The 26,303-nt window shown below is 28.5% G+C and overlaps 11 protein-coding genes across 11 annotated transcripts; 5 read left to right on the top strand and 6 right to left on the bottom strand.

Moving 5' to 3' along the window:
* Positions 1–205: 205 nt before the first annotated feature.
* cubi_01258 (uncharacterized protein) lies at positions 206–4,030 on the top strand (the record flags this gene model as incomplete). Its single annotated transcript, XM_029018270.1, has 1 exon — positions 206–4,030. The coding sequence occupies one exon, from the start codon at positions 206–208 to the stop codon at positions 4,028–4,030; it is 3,825 nt and encodes a 1,274-aa protein (XP_028873876.1).
* A 341-nt stretch (positions 4,031–4,371) lies between these two features.
* cubi_01257 (RRM domain- and KH domain-containing protein) lies at positions 4,372–6,822 on the bottom strand (the record flags this gene model as incomplete). The annotated part of the gene is made up of 1 exon (XM_029018269.1): positions 4,372–6,822. One exon carries the CDS (start codon positions 6,820–6,822, stop codon positions 4,372–4,374), a length of 2,451 nt encoding a protein of 816 aa, XP_028873875.1.
* Positions 6,823–7,373: 551 nt separating this feature from the next.
* Positions 7,374–7,981, top strand: cubi_01256 (uncharacterized protein; the record flags this gene model as incomplete). The annotated part of the gene is made up of 3 exons (XM_029018268.1): positions 7,374–7,480; positions 7,599–7,696; positions 7,749–7,981. The coding sequence occupies 3 exons, from the start codon at positions 7,374–7,376 to the stop codon at positions 7,979–7,981; spliced, it is 438 nt and encodes a 145-aa protein (XP_028873874.1).
* Positions 7,982–8,013: 32 nt separating this feature from the next.
* cubi_01255 (WD repeats-containing protein) lies at positions 8,014–9,747 on the bottom strand (the record flags this gene model as incomplete). Its single annotated transcript, XM_029018267.1, has 1 exon — positions 8,014–9,747. The coding sequence occupies one exon, from the start codon at positions 9,745–9,747 to the stop codon at positions 8,014–8,016; it is 1,734 nt and encodes a 577-aa protein (XP_028873873.1).
* A 317-nt stretch (positions 9,748–10,064) lies between these two features.
* On the bottom strand, positions 10,065–11,927 carry cubi_01254 (uncharacterized protein; the record flags this gene model as incomplete). Its single annotated transcript, XM_029018266.1, has 1 exon — positions 10,065–11,927. The coding sequence occupies one exon, from the start codon at positions 11,925–11,927 to the stop codon at positions 10,065–10,067; it is 1,863 nt and encodes a 620-aa protein (XP_028873872.1).
* A 1,343-nt stretch (positions 11,928–13,270) lies between these two features.
* cubi_01253 (uncharacterized protein) lies at positions 13,271–14,198 on the top strand (the record flags this gene model as incomplete). Its single annotated transcript, XM_029018265.1, has 3 exons — positions 13,271–13,357; positions 13,420–13,578; positions 13,632–14,198. 3 exons carry the CDS (start codon positions 13,271–13,273, stop codon positions 14,196–14,198), a joined length of 813 nt encoding a protein of 270 aa, XP_028873871.1.
* A 55-nt stretch (positions 14,199–14,253) lies between these two features.
* Positions 14,254–16,755, bottom strand: cubi_01252 (uncharacterized protein; the record flags this gene model as incomplete). Its single annotated transcript, XM_029018264.1, has 1 exon — positions 14,254–16,755. The coding sequence occupies one exon, from the start codon at positions 16,753–16,755 to the stop codon at positions 14,254–14,256; it is 2,502 nt and encodes an 833-aa protein (XP_028873870.1).
* A 306-nt stretch (positions 16,756–17,061) lies between these two features.
* On the top strand, positions 17,062–19,179 carry cubi_01251 (uncharacterized protein; the record flags this gene model as incomplete). Its single annotated transcript, XM_029018263.1, has 1 exon — positions 17,062–19,179. One exon carries the CDS (start codon positions 17,062–17,064, stop codon positions 19,177–19,179), a length of 2,118 nt encoding a protein of 705 aa, XP_028873869.1.
* A 19-nt stretch (positions 19,180–19,198) lies between these two features.
* Positions 19,199–19,768, bottom strand: cubi_01250 (uncharacterized protein; the record flags this gene model as incomplete). The annotated part of the gene is made up of 3 exons (XM_029018262.1): positions 19,199–19,370; positions 19,429–19,514; positions 19,568–19,768. The coding sequence occupies 3 exons, from the start codon at positions 19,766–19,768 to the stop codon at positions 19,199–19,201; spliced, it is 459 nt and encodes a 152-aa protein (XP_028873868.1).
* Positions 19,769–20,557: 789 nt separating this feature from the next.
* On the top strand, positions 20,558–23,613 carry cubi_01249 (uncharacterized protein; the record flags this gene model as incomplete). Its single annotated transcript, XM_029018261.1, has 2 exons — positions 20,558–22,883; positions 23,024–23,613. 2 exons carry the CDS (start codon positions 20,558–20,560, stop codon positions 23,611–23,613), a joined length of 2,916 nt encoding a protein of 971 aa, XP_028873867.1.
* Positions 23,614–23,668: 55 nt separating this feature from the next.
* On the bottom strand, positions 23,669–25,738 carry cubi_01248 (uncharacterized protein; the record flags this gene model as incomplete). The annotated part of the gene is made up of 2 exons (XM_029018260.1): positions 23,669–25,437; positions 25,528–25,738. 2 exons carry the CDS (start codon positions 25,736–25,738, stop codon positions 23,669–23,671), a joined length of 1,980 nt encoding a protein of 659 aa, XP_028873866.1.
* Positions 25,739–26,303: the final 565 nt, after the last annotated feature.

Here is a 26,303-nt window from a genome sequence, read left to right as displayed (position 1 = left end):
AAATGTTAATGCATGTTGAATTATAATATATTTTTAAAAAAAATTATTGTAAAATATTACCGGTTTATTATTTGTAACTCCGGTATAAAACAAATATCTGTAATGTCGCAAGTATAAAGAGGGAAAAATCAGTTATTAATTATTGATAAATAGATAAATGAACTATAATTAAAATTAAATGATTATTTATTAATTTATGGGAAAAATGGCAGATCCTGATTTGGGAGAAATGCTTAATAGCAAAAAACCAATTGTACTATTAAACGATGCATATTGGGAACCAAAAGTAAAAGAATGGGTGCCTAATTTAAAGATAGATGAATTAGATGAAGAACAGAAAAATATCATTGAACAAAAATTATTCGTTGTTGTTCTAACCCCAAGTAACATATCTAGATGTGCAACATGTGGAAGAACAATAACAAAGGGCACGTATAGATTAGGTGTACCCGAATATGATAGAAGAGGAATGTATGGGATAATAAATAGATGGAATCATATTAATCCTTGTTCACAAAAATATCTTAAAAAAGCAATTCAAGGCTATGAATTCAGTTTGGATGAAATTGAGGAGAGAATTTCAGAAGTTATTTCTGGCTGGAGTTGTTTACCTATTGGAATAAGAGACGAATTTCTTGATTTGTGCACAAAAGAAGTTATTGCAGATTCTAATGAATTTAGCATTGAAAATTCGGATGATCTTATTAGTCGTTCTATTGTAGAAGTAAAACCCACCCCCATAAACCTTACATATGAATTATTACAATTTCAAAAAGAAGGCTTAGCATGGCTCTGTAACCAAGAAAAATCAATTGCGAGAGGAGGTATTTTAGCTGATGAAATGGGTATGGGAAAGACTATTCAGACGATATCTTTGATTTTAGAACATGATATCCCTCCAATTACTAATAAAATAGAAAAGGGAGAAATCATAGGAAAAAATTTGGTAATCGCTCCTGTTGCAGCAGTACTACAATGGAAACAGGAAATTGAAAGATTTACCAAACCTGGTTCTTTAAAAGTTCATGTTTACCATGGCTCAAAAAGAAATAAGAATCATGGGAGTAAAGGAACAAAACAAGATTATGGTGGAGTTGACATTGATGATGCTGATGTAGTAATTACAACTTATCCCACATTAGAGGCTGAGTACAGAAAGATTGTATCAGCTTTCAAATCTAAATGCTCTTATTGTGGTAGGTCATTTTTGAAAAGAAATCTAAAAATTCATCTTAAATACTTTTGTGGTCCAAATTCTATGAGAACGGCAAAACAAGCTCTTACTGAAAGAAAAAATGAGGGTTTAAAAAAAGCCATGAGAACTTTGAAAATTGGATTAGAGGAAGGCGTTGATAAGGCAAAGCAGCTGGAAGACATTGCTCGAAGCTTACCAACAATTTCTAATGTCTATAGGGAAATATTGGCCAAAGCTGATTTACTTGATGATGACTCATTATCTTCAGCCCTGCCCTGGTTTACTTCCAGAAGATCAAGAAACCAAAAATTAGTTAAAGAAGAAAATTCTGATAACTACTTAAAGAAAACTGATAAAAAAGAAAAAGTACAAAAGTCTGGAACAATAAAAGAGGAAAAACCAGAAGAGAATTTAGTGTCTTTATTGGAATGGGGAGGACTTAAACTTCCACTAAAATCAGAGACAGTGAAATCTATTAAAGAGTTTCTTTCAAATATTGAAAATAGCAAGGAATATTTATCCACCAGATTCGATATTAGTGTACAAATTTTGGATGACTTAATTGAACTATATAATAATTGTAAATCCATTCGAAAGGCTGAGCTTGTGGAAAAACTATCAAATATATTAAGACTGAGTTCCCCTAACTCTGAGTCTATTAAGGTAAATAATTTGGATTTAAATATTAAGAAAGGCTCTAACACTACTTGCAAAAGTAATAAAAGAGTAAATATGAAAACTTCAAATTCTAAGACAAAAAAGAAAAAGTACAACGATGATTTTGATGATTACAGCATTGAAGAGGAATCAATCGATGAATATACTGAAGACTATAGTGAATCTGAAGATGAACAAGGTTTTAACACAAAAGGTAAAAAGAATGCAAAAAGCAAAAGAAAAAGACAGGTTGATGACGATGAATATCAAGTAGTGGAAGAAGTTGGTGAAATTGATGATGAAGAAGATGATAATGAGGAGGAGGAAATTATTCAAAAGCTAAGAAAACATTCCGGTATTTTTGAAAGAAGCTGGAATCGTATTATTTTAGATGAAGCACATAGAATTAAGGCAAGAACAACTTCCACTGCAAAGGCAATATTTGCCTTAAAATCAAGAGGAACAAAATGGTGTCTTACTGGAACCCCTCTTCAAAACAGGGTTGGCGAACTTTATTCTCTTGTTAGATTTATTGGATTCCACCCATATGCTTATAATTTTTGTCAGAAAGAAGATTGTGATTGTAAACAATTAAATTATGTTACCCATTCAAAATATTGTCCGTTTTGTGGGCATTCAAGATTATCCCATTATTCATATTTCAATAAGTTAATTATTAATCCAATTAAACGATACGGTTTTTCAGGAGAAGGTTCTGAAGCCTTAAGAAGGCTTAAAGAAGAGGTATTAGATAAAGTTTTGTTAAGAAGAACAAAAGTACAACGTCAAGAAGACGTCAAACTTCCACCATTAGAAATTAAGGTAATTCATAAAGAGCTTTCTGCACCAGAAAAAGATTTCTATACTTCTTTGTATCAAAGATCTAAAGTTCAATTTGACACATATGTTAATCAAGGAACAGTTTTACATAATTATGCCCACGTTTTTGATTTGATTAGTCGTCTTAGGCAAGCTGTTGATCACCCATATCTAATAGTTTATGGAAAATTTAATCACAAAAGTGATCTCGAATACAAAAAAGAATATAAAGAAATGGGTAATGACGAAGATAAAGATAACCAAAGCATAAATGATGAAGAGGAAAAAGTAGATATAATCTCAAATAAAGTCATGCCTTCAAAAAGCAGAGCTGACAACAATGAAGATTTATGTTACATTTGTATGGATAATGTTACGATTGACCAAAGAGTTACAAGTAAATGCAAACATGGATTCCATATTAAATGCATAAAAGAATACATTGAACAGGCTCCACAAGAAGATGAAATAATTTCTGACTTTGAGACGGAAAGTAACCAACTAATGAGAGGTGTTCTTGGGTGCCCTGTTTGCTACGTTCCTCTCACAATAGATCTTAATAAGATTTCAAACTTGGGTATAAGAAATAAAAGAACCAAATCTGATTTTAGTGAGATTAATGACGAAGAAAATGATACTAATGACAATATGGAGTCTGAGCATATGCAAGAACAAATTGAAAGAGAACTTGAAAGAATTGAAATGGCTAAACAATTAGGTATTAATGTTAACGAAGAAAATTTTAAACAGGAGCAAAAAGAAAAAAAAGAAGATATCTTATCTTGTGTTAGAAATAAATTTATTACTAGACAAATTAAAACTCAAGGATTTGAAAGTTCTACAAAAATTGATACACTATTAGAAGAAGTTAATAAAATGATACAAGAAGACTCTGAGGCTAAGGGTATCGTATTTTCTCAATTTACAAATATGCTCGACCTAGTTTCCTACCGCTTAAAAAAAGCAAATATTGGATGTGTCATGCTTGCTGGCTCTATGTCAATCCTACAAAGAAATAGCATATTGTATTCATTTAATAAATTCCCAGATCTTAAAATCATCTTGATTAGTCTCAAAGCTGGCGGTGAAGGTCTCAATTTACAGGTTGCTAATTACGTTTTTCTACTTGATCCTTGGTGGAATCCTGCCGTTGAATTACAAGCATTTCAAAGGGCTCATCGAATTGGGCAAAAGAAAAAAGTTACTGCATTAAGATTTATTACAAAAGATACTATTGAAGAAAGAATGTTCCAACTACAAGAAAAGAAACAACTTGTTTTTGATGGTACTGTTGGAGCATCTAATAATGCTCTTAACAAACTTAATTCCGATGATCTCAAATTTTTGTTCCAAAATTAAATTAATTTATATTCTTTAATATTCCAGTTTATTATTTTTCAAGTAATAAAACAATCTTTAGAATCCGATTTTGCTTTGAGTAAAAAAAATTTTTTTGTTCTTAAATAAGAAAATTTGCAAATCCAAAATATTTTGCTATAAATTTAACTTGAAGTTTGAATAAATTGAATTGATATAAAAAGAGTGAGGTTCAGTAATTTTTTGTTCGAATAAATTATAAATCTTATTATTTCATTTCTTGAAAATTTGATTTTTAATTCTACTGTTTAAATAAGTAGTTCTACAAAGTTTTTCTTTTAATCTTCTTTTAGATCTTTATAACCTTAAAATAATAACTCTAATCAAAAATTAAATTCATTCAATACATCATCCTCATTTGTATTGGACTCAACTCCAGATAGGATTGTGGTATTGTTGCCATGACTAACAGTAGAATTATTGGATGACAACTGTTTAGTTCTCATTGTTTCTTTGAATTTTAGTTGCAAATTAAGAGTTTTGTGATCATCATTATTTGATAATAAGAAGTCGTCATACTCTTGGTAAATCTTTAATAATAATCTTTCTACTAGTTTTCTTGCATTAATGTATTGTTCAGAATTTGTGGAAGAAATACATAAATGTAATGGCTCATCCGCTTCTTGTTTATTATAACCTTCCAAATACCCAGAGCCCTTACCTCTCAATCTAAGTTTTGATTGAGTTAACTTGAAGATTCTTTTCATATTAATCCCTCTTGTTCCAATAATTCTTCTTGCAATTTGAAATTGGTTATCAGGTGGTATTTGTATCTCATATCTTGCAGTATACTTCTTTAACATAACTGAGGAATTTTGGCAAGATGTTACAGTTACTGGAGAGGAAGATGAGGCTGAAGATGAAGATGAGGCAGTAGAAGTTGGAGATTGATTTGAAGTAATGATTGATGTCAAGTTTCCAGTAGTGCTCCTAATCTCCACTGGATCCGAGTTAACTTCATCTAATTTACCAATCATTTTGGTTAACTTAAAAGCATTAATATCTTGATTATTGGGTTTATTCCCAATTGAATTATTTGTATTAATCAATAAATTTTCGTTGTTTTGGCCATTTGAGTTTTGATTAATCGTTTTTACCAAATTATTTTTATTTAAATTGGATCCAACTATTGAAGAATAAGTAATAGTATTTATTTTATTATTAGTTAATGCACTAGTATTAATTGTAATTGTGTTATTTAAATGTCCATTATTATTATTATTATTATTATTGTTATTATTATTATTATTGTTATTACTATTGCTATTATTATTTTTATTATTATTATTATTATTAATGTTATTGTTAATACAATTACTATTAATAATATTTTGGAATTCATTTTGGGCATTTTGTTTAACTGTATAGTTTTCTTGGCCAATCTGGTCATCGCCTATTTCAATTATATCTTTTATTTGAATATTAGAGTTATCACAATTTTCATTAAGAATACTACTAGAAATTGAATTCTGATTACTCTTGTTGTCTTGTAGCCAAGCTGTCCAAAGATTTCTCTCATAAGTAGTTATTGAACTGTCAAAGCTATTCCATGGTGAATTTGTTGAGGTATTTGTGGTAGTTGAAGCTCCTGATGCACTAATTGCTGTATTTGAACGGCAAGATGTAGAAGCACTTGTAGTTGTGTTACCGAAAATCCCAATATTATCAACGTAATTTATTGTATTACACATTTCTTTAATATTGGGAAAGTTTGAGGAACTAAAATCATTACTCCATTTATTATTTATAGGATTCATTGATCTATCTAGTCCGCCGATCATTGTGTTTGAAGTCTGATGTATATATGCATGAATAAAGTCTCCATCTGACGATATTTGCAGATTTTGAAGTGAATTTAAGGCTCTTTCTAAAGACTCTCTGTTCTCATAAGTGACACAATGGCATTCGTTATTAATATTTATATCAATTATGTTACCAAATTGCGAGCACAAATTCATTATATCATAAGTATTTAAATGAATGTTAGATATTTGCTTCTTGTTTGAATTCACTAGCTTAAAGACTCTCAGACCCAAAACATATTGGTTTAGAGCCAAATTTGAGTTTGATAATGAGGATGAACAATTGGTTCCCGAAGTTTGTAAAATAGTCTGTTGGCATGAAGTTGATGTAGGAGATGAAGAAATACTGTTTGTAAAGTTGTATTTACAAGGTTCATCTCCAGAATTAATTTGCTCCAATGTTTCATCATCTAAACAAGTCTTGCTTAATGCATGACTCAATACATCTAAGATCCCATCATCTTCTTCGAGAAATATGTTTTCATCTTTCAACCGGTACATTTTATTTGTATTTGCTTCCATATAATTTTGTTCAATTAAATTGTTACTCCAGCATGAAGACGGCTGTGTATTAAGCATTGTATTGCTAAATTTTGAGCTTTGAAATTTATCAACTCCTTCATATTGAGATGCTTGATTCTGGTATAAATCAGAGTAAGACATTAAAAATTTTGGAATATCATGATATACTTGTTCGTTTGGTATGAAAGACTCTTTTAAAATTGGCATTTCTTTTTCAAATTTCATTTCTAACCCATTTAAATTGATATTTCCTAAATCTCCTCCCATTAACTGCGATGAATAGAGTCTTGAATTATTAATGTTAATATTTTCGTTAGTATTTATTTTATCTTCACCCTTAGATTGCCAACTTTGCTCAAAAATTTCACTCTGTTTAAATGAATCATATTCTAATGGTTTAAAAGTATCCTGCAATGAGCTAAAACTCATGCTTTGTTGTTTCTTTAACATAACCTTAGAATATTCTATTACTGCTCTTCTTTCCTTATTAATATTTTTAATATTTACTTTAATTTATTCCAGATCCTTTTAGCATCATATAAATTTGTTCTAGTAATAACTCTTTATAATAAATATCAACAATATCTCTTCTGCAATACATGCTTAACCGCAAAACTCGTAAATTTAGTTTGCATTCAATAAAATGCAATCCCCCACGCGCATTTATTACTTTCCTCACAGTAAAACAATTCAATGTGCAATATCTTGCATTTTGCAATTTGGCGCAATTTTTACCTCATATCTTGATTGTTTTTTAAGCCCACTGAATAATTATACGAGAAATTATTTCAAAATGAATATTTTTACTCGGATCATTATCTTTAAAATCCAATATACTTAAAGTTTTTTCCAGCTTTTAATATTTTAAAAATAAATAAAGATACTATATTAATATAAACTACATGTCATATTATACAATAATAAAAGAACAATCACAACTTTAAGCGGGCACTATTTGTCTTATATTAGTAACATTTGTGTAGAATAAAAAATGGCTAATAATGGAAGATGAAGATATTAGTATAACTGGATATTTAAGGAAGAACTTATTTAAATATTTGATTTCATTTTTAATATACATTCTTTCTGGGTATTATTTAGGAACTTCGTAAGTTTTATTCGCACACAGATATAATAAATTGTAATGTTGAGTTATTACTATCTCAAAATTGCAGTTTTTCAGACAAAAATATTACGAAATATATTCATTAATTGATTTATTTTAGAGGAATAATAATTGTGACAATAATTGGTTTATTTCTAAATACCTCCTCCACCCCAAGAAATGAGAATCAATTGAGCGCATATGGAATTTTAAATCCAGGTATGTTTTAATAGTAAAAAAACCGTGAAAGTATTGCAATAATTGATTATAGGGTTCCGTAGAATACTTGGTGACTTAAGATTGTATCAATTAGAAAGACAGCTTTTCAATAGATACATAGAAAGCGATGTAGAAGAGGAAGAAAAAAATGACGAAAATTCTAAAGAAAAGTACAGTGACGATGAAATGAACTATCCAATATCTAAATTCTCAAACAAAAAATGTCCTAAATGCAATTCTGGGAAAAAGTACAAGAAATGCTGTGCATTGTTATTAAAAAATTAGAAAATGAGTTAATTAACTATCTAAAAATATTATTATAAGCTGTCTACTAAATTTTGTATATAATCTTTTGTGCTATAAATTGAAAACTGATCGAGATTTGTCTGTTTTGCGTACGATAGTTCTATTAGATCGTTTTCTGAAGTAAATACTGCTTCATTAAAGGACCAAACATGAAGTCCATTTAAAGTGTCAGTACTAACTACAGTCCAAGAATCATCATTAGGGCTGAATAACCAATGTGAGTCAGTAATTTGGCCAGTATGGCCAGAATGTACTCCTATTAGTTCATTCGGGCCATCTGACTTTTCATTTTTTGTCCAATTTGAAGAGTTGTTATTTATCAAAAGTTTTAGTGATCGCTTTATATCAACCTCTTGGTCCATTGAATTATCAGCAGATTTATTAGAGCTTTCTAAGCTCTTTTTAGAATTGTTTGGGGATGAATTTGAGATAATGTTGTTCCGAGAAACACGATTATTATTTGATTCTATCTGATCCCAAATGGGCATGTTGCTGCATCTAGTAATATCCCAGATGCAAGCTTTTCCATCCAAACTTGAAGAAAGTAAAAGGCCATTTCCTCCTGAATGCCATTCAAGTCTGTGTACAGGCTCGAAATTATATTTAAACTTGTTAATTATACCTTTATTATGAGAAGATAAACTGTTAATTTGTTTATTGTTCGAAAAACATCTTAAGTCAATTATATAAATGTTACCATCATAACCTCCTACACTTATTAAATTTGATACAGTTGGATGAGCAGATATTGAGACACAAGGAGAATCCGAAATACTCCATTTATTAACAGGATTATTTTCATTTGAATTTGAATTCTTCAAGTTACATCTATAATCGTATATTGAAAGAAAACCTTGATGGTTTACTGTTGAAAATATATTTGGAGTTAGAGTTGGGTTAATCCAGCATAAATCATTAATTCCGCAACTTATATTATATGATTGATCTTTAAATATTGCTTCACATGTATTTACATCGAATATATACATTGAGGAATCTTCGTTTCCTGAAAGCAACCAATTGGAGTTAGTTGTTCCCCATTCCATTCCATATCCGGACTTTCCAGAATTATACTCATGATTTAAAATGGTACTATTTCCGTGATCTGAGCTATATAAAGTAACTATTTCATATTCTTCTTCTTTATTATTTGATGCCCTTGCTCTAACTTTGAATGTCTCATCATAAATTTCGTTAATCCCAATGTTATGAAACCATATTTCACCTCTTAGCATTTTTGAAGCAACTAAAATCCTATTCTTAGATTCATCTATTCGTGAACAAATCTTGATTGGATCATCATTTACAACTATTTTAAAAATAGAATTAATATCAGGAGGTAGATATTTAGGTTTTTCTAATTTTTTTTTAGAACTATCATCTGATAGGCCATCGCATATTAAGAGATCATTATCAAAATTTGGAATATCTAACATAGAAATTGTTATATACTTTTCTTGTGAACTCAAATCAGCCATTCTTCCTTCAGTGCTAGATGAAACTGAAGTTGAGTAAGTTCCATAAATCAAAAGTTGTCCATATAAACTTATCTCAGATTCATGCTCAGTATCTGAATTTTTTTTTTCAATTTCCATGTTTTCACTATTAAACCTTACAGGAGGAATACTAAAAGTCAATGTTGGCCACCTAAGCGGTGTTATAAAAAGGTAATCATAAATAAAAGGGACATTTTTCTTCCAAAGCCAGTGCTCTTGTATTTTCGGGTGATCGTTCAAACTATCCATATATTAATATTTATAATTCTAAAAGGTTATTTTATATATTTTATTTCCATCAAATTATTTTCTAATTTTTTAAAAATAATTATAATTTGCGAAATATTAATAATACCGGTATCGTCAAAACAACATAATAGTAGCGAGAAACAATAAATATTAAAATATAATTTTTAAAAAATATTTAAAAAAAAGATTATTTAAACAAAATAAGCCTTTAAATATAGCTGTTTTTTAAATAGTTTTTACAAAATTGACAATATTAACAAAAAAACATAATGAAAACCTATTTATACTTGCTTAATATATATTCTTTCAATATATAATTAAACAGTTAAAATGAGTAAGAGTTTATCAATTTGTGTAATATTATTAAATAAAGAATTTAATCCATACGATAACTTCTCAAGATATTCCATTTCGATTTGAGTTAGGTGTTTAGATCTTATTTCAAAATTCAGAATTTGATTATTTTGAATTTTGCATCTTGTTAATATATTCAGTAGAATTCTATAAAATTTAAGTTGTACTTCCCTATTTGTACTTTCAAGGCATGCACTATAAAATATCCCATGTTTACTAAGGGAAGCTTGCGAAATAGTACTATAAGAAGTTTTGTTTGTTTGAGAAGAGTTTGGGCTTATAGGATCCACCATTGGAAGTTTGGATGAATTAGATGAATCATTATTTGAATTAACAGTCGAATTATCAATTGTTACTGTATCTGAATTGTGAACTCGAATAAATTTTTCGCTTCCCAGAGAATAAAGTAGATTTCTTGCAATATTATTGGGTAATAAACACTTTTCAGCTAAAGTAACGTCATCCCAATAAACTCTCTTTTTAATATCATACTTTGGGAATGGTACAAAGATTTTTGAACATCTGGTCGACTCAGATTCGGAAAGAGAAGATTTTGTTTTTCCAAAGTCTATTACTTGAATATTATCACACCTGGATGTTAGATGCGGATTACACATCATACTCCAAACTCTTGAGCCAAGGTGGCCGACTCTATGTGCGATATATTCATATAAAACTTTGTATTTTATTATTGACTTAATTTTTGAAATGTTCAACCTGTATATAGTGCCAGTTGAAGATAGATTATAAGAAATGAACTCATCAGAGTGTTTAGTTAAAACATCAATTACTCTCAATACAGAAGATTTGAGTTTTGAGTCGTCAGAAATATCAAGATCACTTTTTAGAGCCTGATTAAGTTCTAAAAGCTCAAATATTTCATTAGATATTTCTTCTATGGTCCAGCCTTCGTCAATAGATTTTCTCTTTAGGCTTTTACTATCTGACATAACACGCACTATTAAAGAGGAAAGTAAATTATTGTATCTAGTTTTCACCATTTCTTCAATAACTTGACTATAGAGAGAATTGTTTAGACCAGAAATATTTATTGATAATATTTTATTTTTTATTGAATCAATTAAATATCCATTATTAGTTTTTGAAATATTTTTTTTAGTTTCAATACCTGAAAAATTATCTTGATTAATATTAAAGTCAGATCCCTGAAAATTAGAAGTAATTGATTCTGAATTAGAAAAACATTCGTCATTGTAATCGAACAATAAATCTGTAAATGCGGTACCTGAAGATTTCTTACCATTATTCTTGTCAGATTCAGCCAAATTGATTGTTTGGTTCTTATCATTTATAACGATTAAGAAATCATATTTAATGAGCATATTGATATTCTCTTCTATATTTTCAAGTGCTTCAGAAAGTTCTGAAATTAGAATTTTAGTAGATATTCGCCCATGCTTGATTACTTCCATGAAGATGTATTTGCATGTCTCTCCCAATAATTTTTCTATATGGGCCATATATAATGGAAATCTTAACCTTGAAATTATACTATCAATATTTACCTCAAAAACAACATTTTTTTCTTTATCTGAGTTACCTAATACTATATTTGGGTCTGCTACTTCGTAATATATTATACAGGAGTGATGAACCAAATACATCATGGAATTTCTGAAACAAGAAAAGTTATCTTTGCTATTTGAAGAAAAGTGCTTGGATGTTTCCTGATCCTTCAGAACCAAATAATACAATCTGTCCATTGGTAGTGGCCCATTTACTACTAATTTTCTAATTATTATTGCAGGTAGTCCTCCAAAATGAGTATTAATAATTTCACATAAAAGTTCTATATCTTCCCTCATTTTTTAGACTCAAATGAATTAACAAACCTTAAAAAATCTTTTTACCCATATAATGTCAATTAATCAATAATCCTCCCAATACCAAAATTTTTTTTTTGCATTTTTATTAAAATTGACAAATTTTTAGCAGTTATTAATACTTGGCGCTAAATGTGTAATAACTTTTTGGCAAAATTTCCTTCAATTATCAATAATCAAAATATTATTACCAGTCATTTGGGAATCAAGTGAATTTTATAAATAATCTTCTAAATACCAATAATGTTCATTTCTATATACAGTCTCATGTAATGCATTAACAAAAATTATAATTGTATATCTTAAATCCATATGATTTCTTTATTCGTAACCTCACTTTACTAACTCTATTGTTAAGGCAATTTCTGACTTTTAAATACTTAAAATAAGTAAAATATTGATTATTATTCTAACAAATGCCGTTTCTATAACAATAATTGCCTTAAAATTAAATAAAACTTACTTGCAATTGTTTAATGGAAAGAGTTATTTATTTCTAACAGATTTTTGTCTTAGCTGTTTAATGTCAAATCTTTCTAGAATGACAAAGTAGACAAAGTAAAATAGACTAAATGATGTGATAGCAAGTATGAATGTTATTGTATATGTTCAATTCTTTAATTAATTTTTTTTAAAAAGCCAGAATAAGTAGTCAGTTTTTTTTCTAAAGAGAATTTGAAATAATAATCTATTTAATTCCTTTCTTTTTAAACATAACAAGAATCCAAATTATTAAAAGATACATTCAGTTAGAAATCCAAAAATAAAATGACTTAAATCCCCTTTTTACAATTAATTCAAAATTTGTTTTTAAAAAAAATATCTGAAACATGTAAATAAGATTATTTTTGGAATCTCATTAAATAGCTTAATTCAAATTCAAGACTATAATTTCTTTTGTAATGTTCTCTTGGAATTAATAGCTTTCAAATCATTTCGAATTTTTGTTGTGTCTTGAGATTATCAAACGTGTGCAATATTATTCAACCAATAAATCCTGTAAAATACCTCTAATAAATATACCATATAAAACTAACCTATTTGTTAATTTACTCATTGAATATTTGATTGTTACTCTCCACCTTTTTATAGACACAATAAATTATAAATTAGTAATAAAAAATAAATTTGTGAATTTTATTTCCAAAATACCTGCACTAATAATTAATATAATTATATTAAGCTTTCATTTCCAAATATATTTCATTTCATAATTCTACATGCTTAACATATTCATAATTTTGTCATTAACAAAACAATGCAGAATGGCGCCAATGATTAATTAATGTTTCTGACATTAAATCTTTTTTTATATTCAAAAAAGAATGAACAGATCAGAATCTAAGCAGAGAAGAGGAGAACTTGTTCAATTTTACTTTCCATTTAATGGAAATAGCCCAGTTTACTTGGAGGTAAGTTTGTTTTTTATATCTTTAATCTTTAATATTTTTTTCATTTTTTTTCACGTTAATAGATAATGGGTAGAATTAACAAACAAACTGATAACACTGATAAATCCGAGACTTTCAATATTAATAATGAAGAAAAGGGTTTATTATTATATAACGTGCCTATTTTTCTTACTAAAGATTATATTATTAATATTTTTGAGAAGTTTGGTTCTATTAAAGAGGTAAGTTACAAATTTATTTTATCAAGTATTCCTAATATTTCTATTAACTACAGATAACTGTAAATCATTATGATTCTAATGGGAATGGGCTGGAAATTAAAAACTCAACAATCAATACAGAAAATTCTTGGGTATATATTATTTTTAACGAAAAGGATTCAATACAAAAAATAAAGGATGATTCAATTAAAAAGTGTGCTAGTTCTATAAGAAAGCTATATATTAATGATCATGATAATGGTTTATTGGATAGAAACGATTTAAGATTTAAAAATATTCTTACGAGAATTACTAATAAAAGAGCAAATGCGGTTTTGCTTCAAAAAGAAGTCAATTCATATATGACTAACTATGATATTGAAAAAGAAATAGAGGAAGAGAATTTAAAGTTAGAGTCAACAATCCCAGATGAAGATGGTTTCATCAAAGTTGTTAACAAGAAGCAGAAAGCACCGGATGGAACGGTTATTCACAGCTTTGAACCAGAAAGGAATTTACAAGGGTTTAAAACAAAGAAACAAATTAACAAAAAGGAAAAAAAGAAAGTATATGAAGATTTCTATAGGTTCCAAATAAGGGAAAATAAGAAGAAAGAAATACAAAAACTTAATTATTCTTAATACGCAATTTTATAGCAAATTATTCAGTTTTTCTTTTACTATATTTTGCATAATATTAATCAGTATTACTTTTTTGTTTCTTCCAAATTTGAGAATTTGTTTCATCTAAAAGAGGTTTGGTCGCTGCTTTTGAACCCTTGAATTTAAGGAACTGGATAAATCCAAAAACAATCAAAATAACCGAAATGATTCCGCCAGAGATGTAATGAATTGAACATTCATTTGGATTTAAAAGGTAATCTGTAAAAGTAGGGATAATGTTTAAATATGAGTGTTGGGAATTTTGAGTATCATAATAATGGAAAAACAATTTTGAAGGGATTTTAATAATATCCAAAAGCATACATGCCAAATTACCAGAAAGTGTTTGAGAATATGCAAATAATAGTTGGAATATTGGGAAAAGTAATAGAAATATGATAAGTATTGAATATTGTCCAAGTGCTATTATAACTGGAGGGCTCAAATGCTTGTTTTTATTTTTGAGGAGCGAGCAGTGGATATTCTTTTTAATTCCCAAGTCACTATTTGGTGAACTGCATTGATTAGTGAAAACATAATAAGCATCTTGAGTATAACCATCTATTAAGCTATTTAATAAAAATCTAACAATCGAATAAATAGAATCCTGCAATGCTCCTTTTCTTGTTCGTCTTCCATACCTTGTAAAGTCAGTCTTTTGTGCAGGAGTTCCACTATATAGCTTACTAAGAGCGTCTGCATTATCACTCCATATTTTCCTGAACGTATTCTCATTTGAAGAGTTATTTCCTGGTATAGGTTCGAATGCAGGCCCATGTTCTGATTGATTGTTATTATTAAAATTAATCAACTTTAATTCTAGAAGTTGTTTCAAAACATTATGGACAACCCTTCTTCCAATTACTGATTGCACTACATTTGTTCTATCTAAGCAATCGATACAATTCGTTCTGCAAATTCCATCTTGAATATTACCAATAATAACTTTGAACTCATTATCTGAACTAGAATAGTGCCCTTGAATAATACCAATTATAGGAGATAAATCTCCAACTTTGTCTCTTAATTGTATTTCTAAAGATGTAATGCCTAAATCATCCATTCCAATATCAACAAGTTTTTTAATTAAATATTTTAAATTTGACCATCTCATTTTAGAGCATTCACTATGGAAATCAAACCAACAAAATTTAATATTCGAGTTCTTGCTGCACTCTTCATCTTTTGAAATTGGTCTACCAGAAATTTGATCTTTTTTCAAAATTGAATCAGAATCGCAGTAAATATCATTAATATCGACTTTATTAAGATATTTTTCAAATTCTAAACCCAAATTTAACTCATGTCGTTTGTAGTCAATCAAATTAATTACTAATATTTTTCCATTATTTTCTTTAATATTGGATTCTAAGTTGGAATCTCCGTCTCCAGATTGATTACAATATTTTCTTGAAAGCTCGTTAAAATGACGATTCAATACAACTTGTTGACATCTTTCACCTTTATATATTTCCACAGGAGGAGTTTTTTCTAAATTTGGCGTTTGCCTCCAAATTATTGGTATAGAACCTCTATATTGCAAATAACTGTAAATATGAATAGACTCTGGCCTTCGAACTAAAATAATCTGCTCTGTTTCTACGGAGTTAGATGTATTTCCGTCTGAATTTGCGCCTCTACATAAATATCTAACTCCTTGTCGTCTACAATCTCTTCTTGAAATTAATAAGAAATCGACAATAGTGCTATCCTCTTTTTCCTTAGTAATTGCCTGTTGAAAATGCATTCTAGTAAAGCCAATATATCCTGACAATAACGGGGTTGCCCATTTAGAAGTAATTGATCCTCCTTCATATAAGGGCATGAGAAGATTGTAATTCCAACAAAATCTTTCCTCAGGAAGATCTCCAGATTTGCTTCCAAATTTAATTGATTGTCTAATATTTCTGGTAATATCAACATTAGAGTTTGTTGAAAAATAAAACCCTCCTCTTCTGAAAATAGAAAGTATCATATCCTCGGCGATTTTTACAGATTCAAGCTTTTTCTCAAACTCACACTCTATCAATTCTTCAAAATTAGCTTCATTATTTTCTTTACCAATATTGGATGAAAAATCGTTTTCTTTAGTTATCAATGGCACAAATAAAACATCATTAACCTTATATATTCTCTCATTTTGCCCAATTTCTGTGACAAATTCTGCTTCTGTTACAAACAAACATTTAGTAATTCCTTTGTCATATCTCCATATTCCTAATAATGCATAGGCATTAAAACAACTTCCTTCACTGATCCCTTGAATATTAGCTGGCTCTTTAGTACTTACAGATCCTAAATATCCTATATAAAGATTTTCTTCTGTTGTTTTAAAGATATTGCCAATATTTGTGGTATTAACTGAATAATCTGTTTCAGAGCTCTTGTTCGAGTAAGAGCGTAGTATTGAAGTGCTTCTCTGCTTTATTGGGCTCATTTCGTTTAATTTGCTAGTTGTTCTAGTAATTTTTAGCCATTTTCCCACTGGGGAAATTAGTTCCAAAACCCTTAATTCTGGTTCAAATATGCCAATCATTATAATCTATCTTTCTACTCAAAATTACAGAATAAATATTTGTTTTGAAGTGATATATCTACTTAAAATAAATTATTTAGTGTTATTGATTATAATGAATACTTATAATATTTTTATTTTCCTAATTTTCATAATAAGCATGTATTATTATTCATGTTACTTTGCTAAATCCAATAATGAAAGATACCGCTAAAAGTCCATTAGGCGCCAATTAAAATGTATTACCTGACTTAATGATTTTTTTCTCTAATAATTAAAGCCTTTATGTTCAAGAAGAAAGTTGCTCAAACTAGTGGGGAGACCTTAATGGGTCGCCGTGCTGTTCTGCAGCTGAGAGATCGTCTTATAAAGCAATTTAATTTAGAATCTCAAGTAGGTGACCTACTATTGGGTAAAAGAAAAAAGAATGATTTGAAAGTTACTGCTGCAAAATTTGAAAGAAATGAAACAGAAAGAGGCATTATTTACAGAATGGAATTTGAAAATGCATCCAATTTTTTTTTAAATGGTTTAGATATGTCGAATTCGGAAGTTATTGAGAGTGAAACTTTAAACAATGTTCAATTAAAAGCAAAGGTTATTAGCTCGAAAAAAAGTGATTTAATTGAAACAAATACTGAAAATAAATCTGAAAAAGACATAAGTCGCAGCTCAGAGGAGTGCAATTATTGCCCAAATTTATCTAATCTGAAAAGTCTCCCTACCACAATACCATGGTTATTTGAACTTAATATGAACAGGTTGTTTCCTACAATGCATCTTTTATGGATCCACAGCTCTATAATTTCAATTCCAAGTATTATAATTTTGAGAAATGCAAAACAATTCATATTTAATGGAGCTGATTTAATGGCAGGAGGCATCATTTTTGAATCAACTAGGAATATAACAAACATTAGAAAAGATCAGATTTGGACAATTAAGTGCATCGGTGATGATTATCCAATAGCTATTGGTGTATCTTTGGTTGACTGGGATGATATTTCAAACCAAATTATTCGTAAAGGTAAAGTCTTGAAGGTTATTCACCACTGTAATGACTTTCTTTCATTAGAAGGAAATATGGATTTCAACGAAAAAAAAAACTTTAATGAGGAAAAAGAAACCAAATTAAATAATGATGAGCAAAAGTTAACATCAGAAGTTACCAAAGAGTTTCAAAATATAAGTTTAGAAAGAAATGAATGTTTAGTTTTAGAAAAAAATCAAGGTTCATTAGAAAAATATACCAATGAGTTTCAAGTACCAGAAAATGAGTTAATTTCATCATCAAAACAATTTGAGTATGTAATTTCTCAGAATAATTGTGAAAAACAACCTGAAGAACTTTCTCAAGATGCTTATGACTTTTTATTGGAAACTTCATTATTAAAAGTCATTTCTGAATACTCTTCTAATAAGAATTTACTTCCTGTAGATACGTCTGCTATTTGGGATAAGATTTCTAGACTCTGTTTGCATAACTTTGGAATTCAGGTCGATATTAAAAAATCATCATTTATAAAGGTTCAAAAGTTTTTCCAATATTATTCTAAGAAAAATATTCTCTTGATTAAACAAGGAAGAGGAGGAGCACTGAATGTTGTAGACATTAATTACGAAGAAATTAAAAAAATTGAGAACAGTTTGGATAACAAAATATCACTGAAACTTCCTCCAATTAAAAAAAAATCCTTTTCAGGAGGTGAAAATACATTAAGTAAGATAAGTAACTCACATATTGAGGTTGTCCTGCTTTATCAACCTGAACAAAACTTCCTCCCAATTGTGGATTATTACAATTCCAAAGAAATGAACCATCTTGGTAGAGTTTTAAAAATAAAGACATCAAGAGGTGAAAAAGAGCAAACATTTATTTCAGTTGCAGATGCAAAAACCGCATTAGAATACTATATAAATTCGAATAATCTCAAAACAAGTGACCCCAACTCTAATTCAGCAGGAAGGCTTTCTAATATAAAACTGGATGAAGTTCTTCTAAGCCTGTTTAACAAGTACTTAGGTGATAAATCCATTAATTCACAGAATAAAGTTATTCCTATATCTTTGGCTTACAGAGAAATCCAAAACTTCTTAAAAGTGTTTCATTATATTAGAAATGAAGGAGATCCAGATTCTGAAAATAGACCAAATATATATAAAGGGCCATGTAAAACCGTAGAGATTTATACTGAATCTAGAATGGGAACTAGAAAACATGTTACTATTATTAGCCCATTTATTAGCCATTTCAATCTAGACCCTCAAGAAGTTGCTGAGTCCTGCCAAAAAAAGTTTGCATGTTCTGCAACAGTTTCTCAAATAAAAAAGTATCCATCAAATAACAATTTAGGGATAATTATTCAGGGAAATGTAGTTTCGCAATTATCAACTTTTTTGAATTCAAGATGGGGAATTCCAAAGTCTTATATAAAACAATGTTAAATTCTTTCAAATTTATTAATTACCATCTTGGATCAAATATTACATTCTGAGGTGAAACATTATCACCATAAAGGATATTTGCATCTTTTAATGCATCCTCCATATGCGCTACTCCAAGGTAAAATAATAAAACAAGAGCAATCATTGTAATGCTTGCAAATACACCTATGTTTTTCTTATCAACCTCCATTCTATTAAAAATCCAATCAAATAGTTAATAATATATATCAATTATTGTTTTTTACTTACATTAATTCTTTTTTTTTTAATTCTTTAAGTTTTGTTTCAATTTCATTTGAAAGATCTGTAAGTTCTTCTATAGTATTATCCAGTACCTATAAAAAAAATTTTGAAAATAAAGGTTAATATTATTCAATTTAAGGCTTACCTCTTCATTTAATTCTGTAGAATTACTTGTAATATTTGTTATTAAATGTTCTTTAATTTCCTTTAATTTTTGGTCTTGTAAAGTAGTTCCATTGGAAGATAAGATTAATGTGTTAATCTGAACACATTCAGAAATTTGAAAAAATATTACTGCAAAATTTCCAACAAACCAAAACAAAAACAATGATAAATTTAATTTCATTGCTAAAAAAAATAGTTATTTCATGTATAATTCTTTTACTAATAACACTCACTAAAGTTTTATTTTGTTTTTAAATCTACCCTCCCATAATCGTCATTTCGTAAAAAAAAAAAAATGAAAAAAAAAAATTTGAATGCTTTAGATATTTTAAAAAATAATTAAAAAATAAATTATGATTTGAATATAAAGTAATAGCCTAAAAAATAGTTAATATTAACTTTGAATGACCATTTTGTAAAATAATAGAAAATAGTGAAGGAAATAAAATTAATATAAAGTTAGAAAAATATATACATATTTACTAGTCCACTTTATATTTCTATTTGAATTTATATCTTATTGTTTTTATTTTATAGTTTTGTTTATTCATTCATTTGATTCTTTTCTTTTTTAAGAATTTGTTCAAAATAAAGATATTAAATAAAATATATTATTGTATCAGTTCAAACTGTAAAATCTGTTCATTCAAATTTAATCATATGAAAAATATCTTTAGATAAATCAAATAATGCTCACTTTTTTTATTGTCCTTTTTGTTAACAAATCAATCTTAATTTAATGCATGGCGCCAAGTAGAGGCGGTTTGCATGCAAGATGATTAAGTAAGAGGTCAAATTTTCCAATTCCGACAAATAATAAAATTATTAATATTAGATAGCTGGTAAACTTCAACTTAAATTTAGATAAGTTCCTATAACAAAGGTTATAAATTTAACAAAATTTATTCAAAACAGAGCGCATTAAAACATCTTATTATCAAATATTAATGTGGACAAATAAAATGTGAAAATGATTAGGAGCAATAATGGATCTAAAACATGGCTTTCATTAGTTAAAATAGTTTTTTTATTTAATTTTCTTCCAAAACTGATTAATGCTGTAGATCCGTCAGATACACCATGCGGTAAAGGCACTTATTTTGATGGAAACCAATGTGAACCTTGCCCAGAAGACACTGTGGGGTTAACTAGTAATATATATACTTGTTTAAATTGCCCAATTAATTCTAGTACATATGGAAATGTTGGTTCAGATAGCCTTGATTCATGTATTTGTAATTCTGGTTATTATAAATTAGAAAAAACTAATAACTGTATTTCATGTCCTACTCTTACTCAACAATATTTTTGCCCAGGAAAATTTGATAAAGATTATTGCCAAACAAATGAAAAACTCAAAAATGGAGGTTGGTGGTTTAACGATTATTCTACCGGTATAATAATGAAGTGTCCTCATGAAGAAGCTTGCTTACCGGAATGCAAAGGATGTAAAGAAGGATATACAGGTCCATTATGTAATGTATGTACTAGTGATTACTTTCCATTAGATTATGGAATCGAAAAAGAATGCGTCAAATGCCCAAATCAATACCTGCTGTTGTTAATTTTCTATGGAATGATTTCATTATTAGTATTTATTTCTTATGGTATTGCGAGAGTTAGTGAATTATCCATAAAATATACAGCATTAAGTAGAAGAAATTCTGCCGTAGTTGGTAAGTTCAAAAACTTAGTGTTTTTCCTATCTATTAGCACTGCATATGGTATATTTGTTAAATATAAAGATGTTGACTTTAAAGATATGGACGATTTCTTTATTTTTTATCTCAAGATATTAAAATTTCTAGCACCTAATTTATGGCTCCCAATTGGAGTTTTTCCATCAAAGTGTCTTTTTAAGTCATTTCCAATTATAATGCAATCAGTTGGGCAGGACAATTTAACTGATGCAAATGCTGACTTGTTTATTTCAAATTCTATACCAATTTTGGGTATTGCAAACATATTTATTATATTTACTATTAAACATATTATTGACGTAAGCAAAATATATAAAGAAAATGACACTAAAATGGAACTAAGTGCGATGAAAGTCATGGATTCATCCGCCCGATTAGATAAATTTAATCAAATTCTAAAGAAACAAACAGAAAAGTCGACATATAGGTTTATCAGCACTTCACAAGTGTTTTTGACGTTAATTTACTCTACTATCTGTTGGTCTATAATCGTTTCAATGACTTGCACAAATATTCCAGGTTTTGGTACAGTTCAATCACAATGTTATAAATTACCCTGTAAATCATTAAATAAAGATGCACTTATTGGATATATTTACTACTGCACAATATTTCCGCTAATTAATATCATTTCCAGTTTTCTTATTCGTAAAAAGATAATTCGGCAAAATCAGTTGTACACAATTAGCAGCAGTTTTTTGTTTTCTGGTTATAAAATTTCAGTTTTATATTGGGAGTCAATTCGTTTATATATTGTTTCTGCAATGATTCATATTCTAAATTTTAATTATGTTTTTGCCAGATATTTAATACTATTTGCACTTTCAATTTTCTCCATAATAGTATTTATTGAAAGTATTATTTCTCCGGTTGATAATAGTGATGTTAGTGAAAAGAATGGAATGGATAAACCTTGGTGGTTATTCTCTACAAGTCTGATGGTTAATACAATAGTTTCTGGGTTTACATTGATTATTATTCCTTGTTTGCTTTGTATCTACAGCTATTATCCAAAATTTGAATTTGTTATTGAAATAACTATTGTTGCTTTTCATTTAGGAACAATTTTGTTTATGTTTCAACAAGTGTTTGTAGACACATTATTTTTGATTCATCAATATAATAAACACAAGCAATTATATGGTGATAAAGAACAGATTTTGGATACAGAGGAATCCAGTGATGGAATGTCTCTTTATTACAAACACAAACTTGGCGACAATGAACAAAATAATTTTATTTTAGGACTTCTTAAATCCCCTTTTCCTGAGGAAGCAGCTGCACAAATGCTTTATTTAATAGAACAAGGAAATATCTTTGACTGTGAAGCAAAGGATATTGGTAAACTGCTTTATTCAGCTGGATTTTATGAGCCACAAGGACAAACTTTGAGGTACTTAATTCCAAAAATTAAAGGTTATAGATCTAATTCTGATATTCCGGTTGATAATGAAATTGAGTTATTAGGAGAAGTAAGGAAATGTATTATGAATACAGTTAGAATTCTTGGAATTGAATCAGCAGTAAAAAATTCTCAATTTAGAGCTAAGGGAGCTAGGGTAATATTTTCTTCTCAGCAATTTGGTGAATCTACATGTAAGTTTGTCTTTAAAAAAATATATATAATTAAATTAACTAAACAAATTAATTATTAAAAATAGTATTAAAAACTGCATCAGATGACTTATTTAAATTTCTTTCTGACGTTAGGTGTTCAAATTTAAGTGATAATAAAGTACAAAGCAAGACTTTTAAATTACTATTTCCAGATGCATTACCAATGGTATATCCAGATGATGAAGAATTTAGACTAAGAATAATAGATGCAAGAATGGTTGCTAAAGAAATTAGAAAAGAAAGAAACAAGAAACTCAAAGAATTTAATAATGACGGAATTTATGATAAAGTATTTGGGTTCAACATTCCTGTAAGGCCTGATGTTAAGGAGTTACTTGAAATGAAGAGACTAAATGAGTTAATTCTTCCACCAAGATGGGATCCTTTAGATGGAAGGCTTGACCATGAATTTGACCATGCAAGATATATTAAAATCCGAAAACAATTTGAAGATATACTTCCAATTGCAGGAACCTCAATAATATCATCAGAAGAAGTTGAAAGGAATTTTATGAAATGGTATAATGAAGGACTATCAATAGAATCATCAAAAAGGTATGATCATACAAGCATGGTAGGATCGAAATATCTCATTGAGGGTGATTCTGAAGTGAAAGATTTTACATTTCAGTCCAGAAATGGTAAAAACATGAGTGTACAAAACAATAGGCAAGGAACATCTAAATCAATCACAAAGAAAAAAAAATAAAATATTTATTAATCGGAAATTCCACTCTTAAATAGTGAAATAATTTTTTTAGACCTTAGTTAAAATTTTCTATTACTGATTCTTCGACTTTAGATTTAAAATTGCTTAAACCTGAAATTGATTCAACCTTTCGAGGGTTAATAAATATTTCAGTCAATGTATTAATTTCATCTTTATGAATTTGATCAATTAGTTCATTTGAGCAAGCAATACAACTTTTATTTCTTTGAATCGGGTCTGTGCAGAATGAAAAATCAGCCAAAAAGCCTCTAATACATTGAGGAGTTGTGCCTAAAAGGCTTTTATTTTCATTATTTTTTTCTGATTTATTAAATTCATTGCTTAAATGAGGTGCATTCCATGTTAGCGGATGTTGAGAAAGATTCATAACCAACTCGACTGCAATAGAAGATGCGAAATAGCTCGCTCCCATTCTGACAACTGAGCATTGTTGATCAACTGGAATATCGAATATGTTATTTTTTGAATTTATTGAAAAATCTCCACAAAAATAACATCCGGAAGCAGAATAGTCTGCTTCTGTAAATGTATTTCTAACTACAATAAAAGAATCAAATCCTAATCCCACTGTAATGCATAGTATTGGCCTCTTTCTATCACAGTAGCGGTTAAGTAATGCAACTAGAACAGTAGGTAACCATCTTGATTCTTTATTGTCAGTAAGTAACATCACTACATCTGAATCAAGTATATTATTTTTTGTTTTATCAACTGAGTTCAAAAACTGTTCAGGACTTAGTGTAGAATCACCAAGTATTGGAATTTCAAAATCTATTCCTTCTGCATGAATATCAGGGCAAATGTAACGAAGTCTTTCAACAGCTGCTTGAGCCTTATTTTTCTTATTTTTTGCGTCTTCTAACGTAAATAAGCACTGTCTAATTGGATTGTTCAAACTGACTTTAGAGTTATCAATAAATGTAAAATTTCGTATACCCCATCCAATAAGATTTCTAGCAACACTACAGCCTAATGTACCACTACCAACTATTAAGAATTTCAAATTCTTAAAATGAATCGGTTCAAAATTAGGTATTAGTCTCCATTTAATTAGGTCAATATTCATTGTACTAATTCTTTGTTGAAGTTCGTGCGGAGTCAAATAACTTTTCAAATCAAAAAGTAAAATATACTCGGATTGCAATTCTTTCATATTTTTTTCACTAATCGTTACTATATTTTTAACATGTTTATTTGTAATAAAGCAATTTCTCAAATCAAATATGATATTACCATTCATGCTAGATTCTTTCAAAAATGTTATTATTTCATTAGTGTTTAGTGGTCTATTATATTTTTCTTCAAATAGCAAAATAGTAAGCAAAGTTGAAAAAAACCAAGGGCAATGAAATTCTTTTTTTTGTTCAATATTTGTTTCATTATTGGTATGATTGCCAACGTTAATCGTCACTCTTTCCTTTAATGTTGCAATAAGTGCATTCGAATTTGAGTTCTTATAAATATTGTTTAAATTAACAGATAAACCTGAATATTCTGGTAAACTTGATGTAATTTTGATGCCAAATTCAGATTGTTTGTCACTTTCAATATTGAAATGAATAGTTAAATTCGGAAATAGGGCACTGTAATAAACTATTTGGGTTTTAAAATCAAAATAAATACACATTTTAAAAGTAAACGGAAAATTTTCTTGATTATTTGTACTACTATTCGACCATTTCCTTGCATTTTCAATCGTAGATTCTAACTGATAGTCATAATCATGTTCAATATCATTTGAACATAAAACAGTAGACAAAGAATTTACTAGACTCAATTTTCCAATAACAGAATTATTATAAGCTTAAAATAACGAAATATTTTTGAGAATAATTATTTTAGAAATCAAGAACAAAGTTAAAGGGGAAGAAAAAAGATATTTTGAAATCGTACCTGAATAATCTTTATTATTTGCGTTTAAGGATTCTTGTCTTATTCGAATAATGTTTGTTTCTTGATTGTAGAAACCAAGTATTTCAAATGAATCTTCATTCGATTTAAGCACGTTATATTTAAAGTTACTGGCTGCCTTCCAGAACCCCACTTCTATTTGGAGTTTTGGTAGTTCAAACTTTAATGAGCCCCTTTCTGAATCTTGAATCATTTTATCTACTATCTTACTCAAAAGAGAAAATTATCTTTAATAAATTTTTTTCTATTACATTCTAATCTATAAATTCTAAATTTTGCATGAGACGAGACGTTTAAATGAAAATTCATGTTTCAATTTTGGAATAAAAAATTAGAAAAAAAAATATAAATTGGTAATGTAATAAGCGTTAACGAAACCAGGACTTTCATAATTCAACGACAAATTTCCTTGATAAATTGATTTATTAATTTTTTTGTTTCTAGAGCTCTATGATTCATTTCCATCAGAATTCTCTTAAACTTCTGTTGGAATATTTGCTTTAATAGCATTAAGACTGTTTTCAGGAACGTTAATGGAAGTAGAAATTCCACTCTTCAATCTCCAATAAGCTAAAGTATTTGTACCTTTCTTATTTGAAACTGAAACTTTGTTGAATGAGTTTGCGTTTATTTTTATCTTTGCAATAATGCAATTTTTAAATGAAATATATAAATAATTATATTTATCATTTGAACTAGATGATAACGAATTACTTTCCGCACTTTCGATATTTTTAACAGTTCCAGTGCTTCCAACA

The sequence above is a fragment of the Cryptosporidium ubiquitum genome (genome assembly GCF_001865345.1).
Source record: "Cryptosporidium ubiquitum isolate 39726 chromosome Unknown contig_19, whole genome shotgun sequence".
NCBI classification, from domain to species: Eukaryota; Apicomplexa; class Conoidasida; order Eucoccidiorida; family Cryptosporidiidae; genus Cryptosporidium; species Cryptosporidium ubiquitum.
The sequence above is the reverse complement of the archived record's forward strand: the minus strand, read 5'-3'. Positions and strand labels throughout refer to the sequence as shown.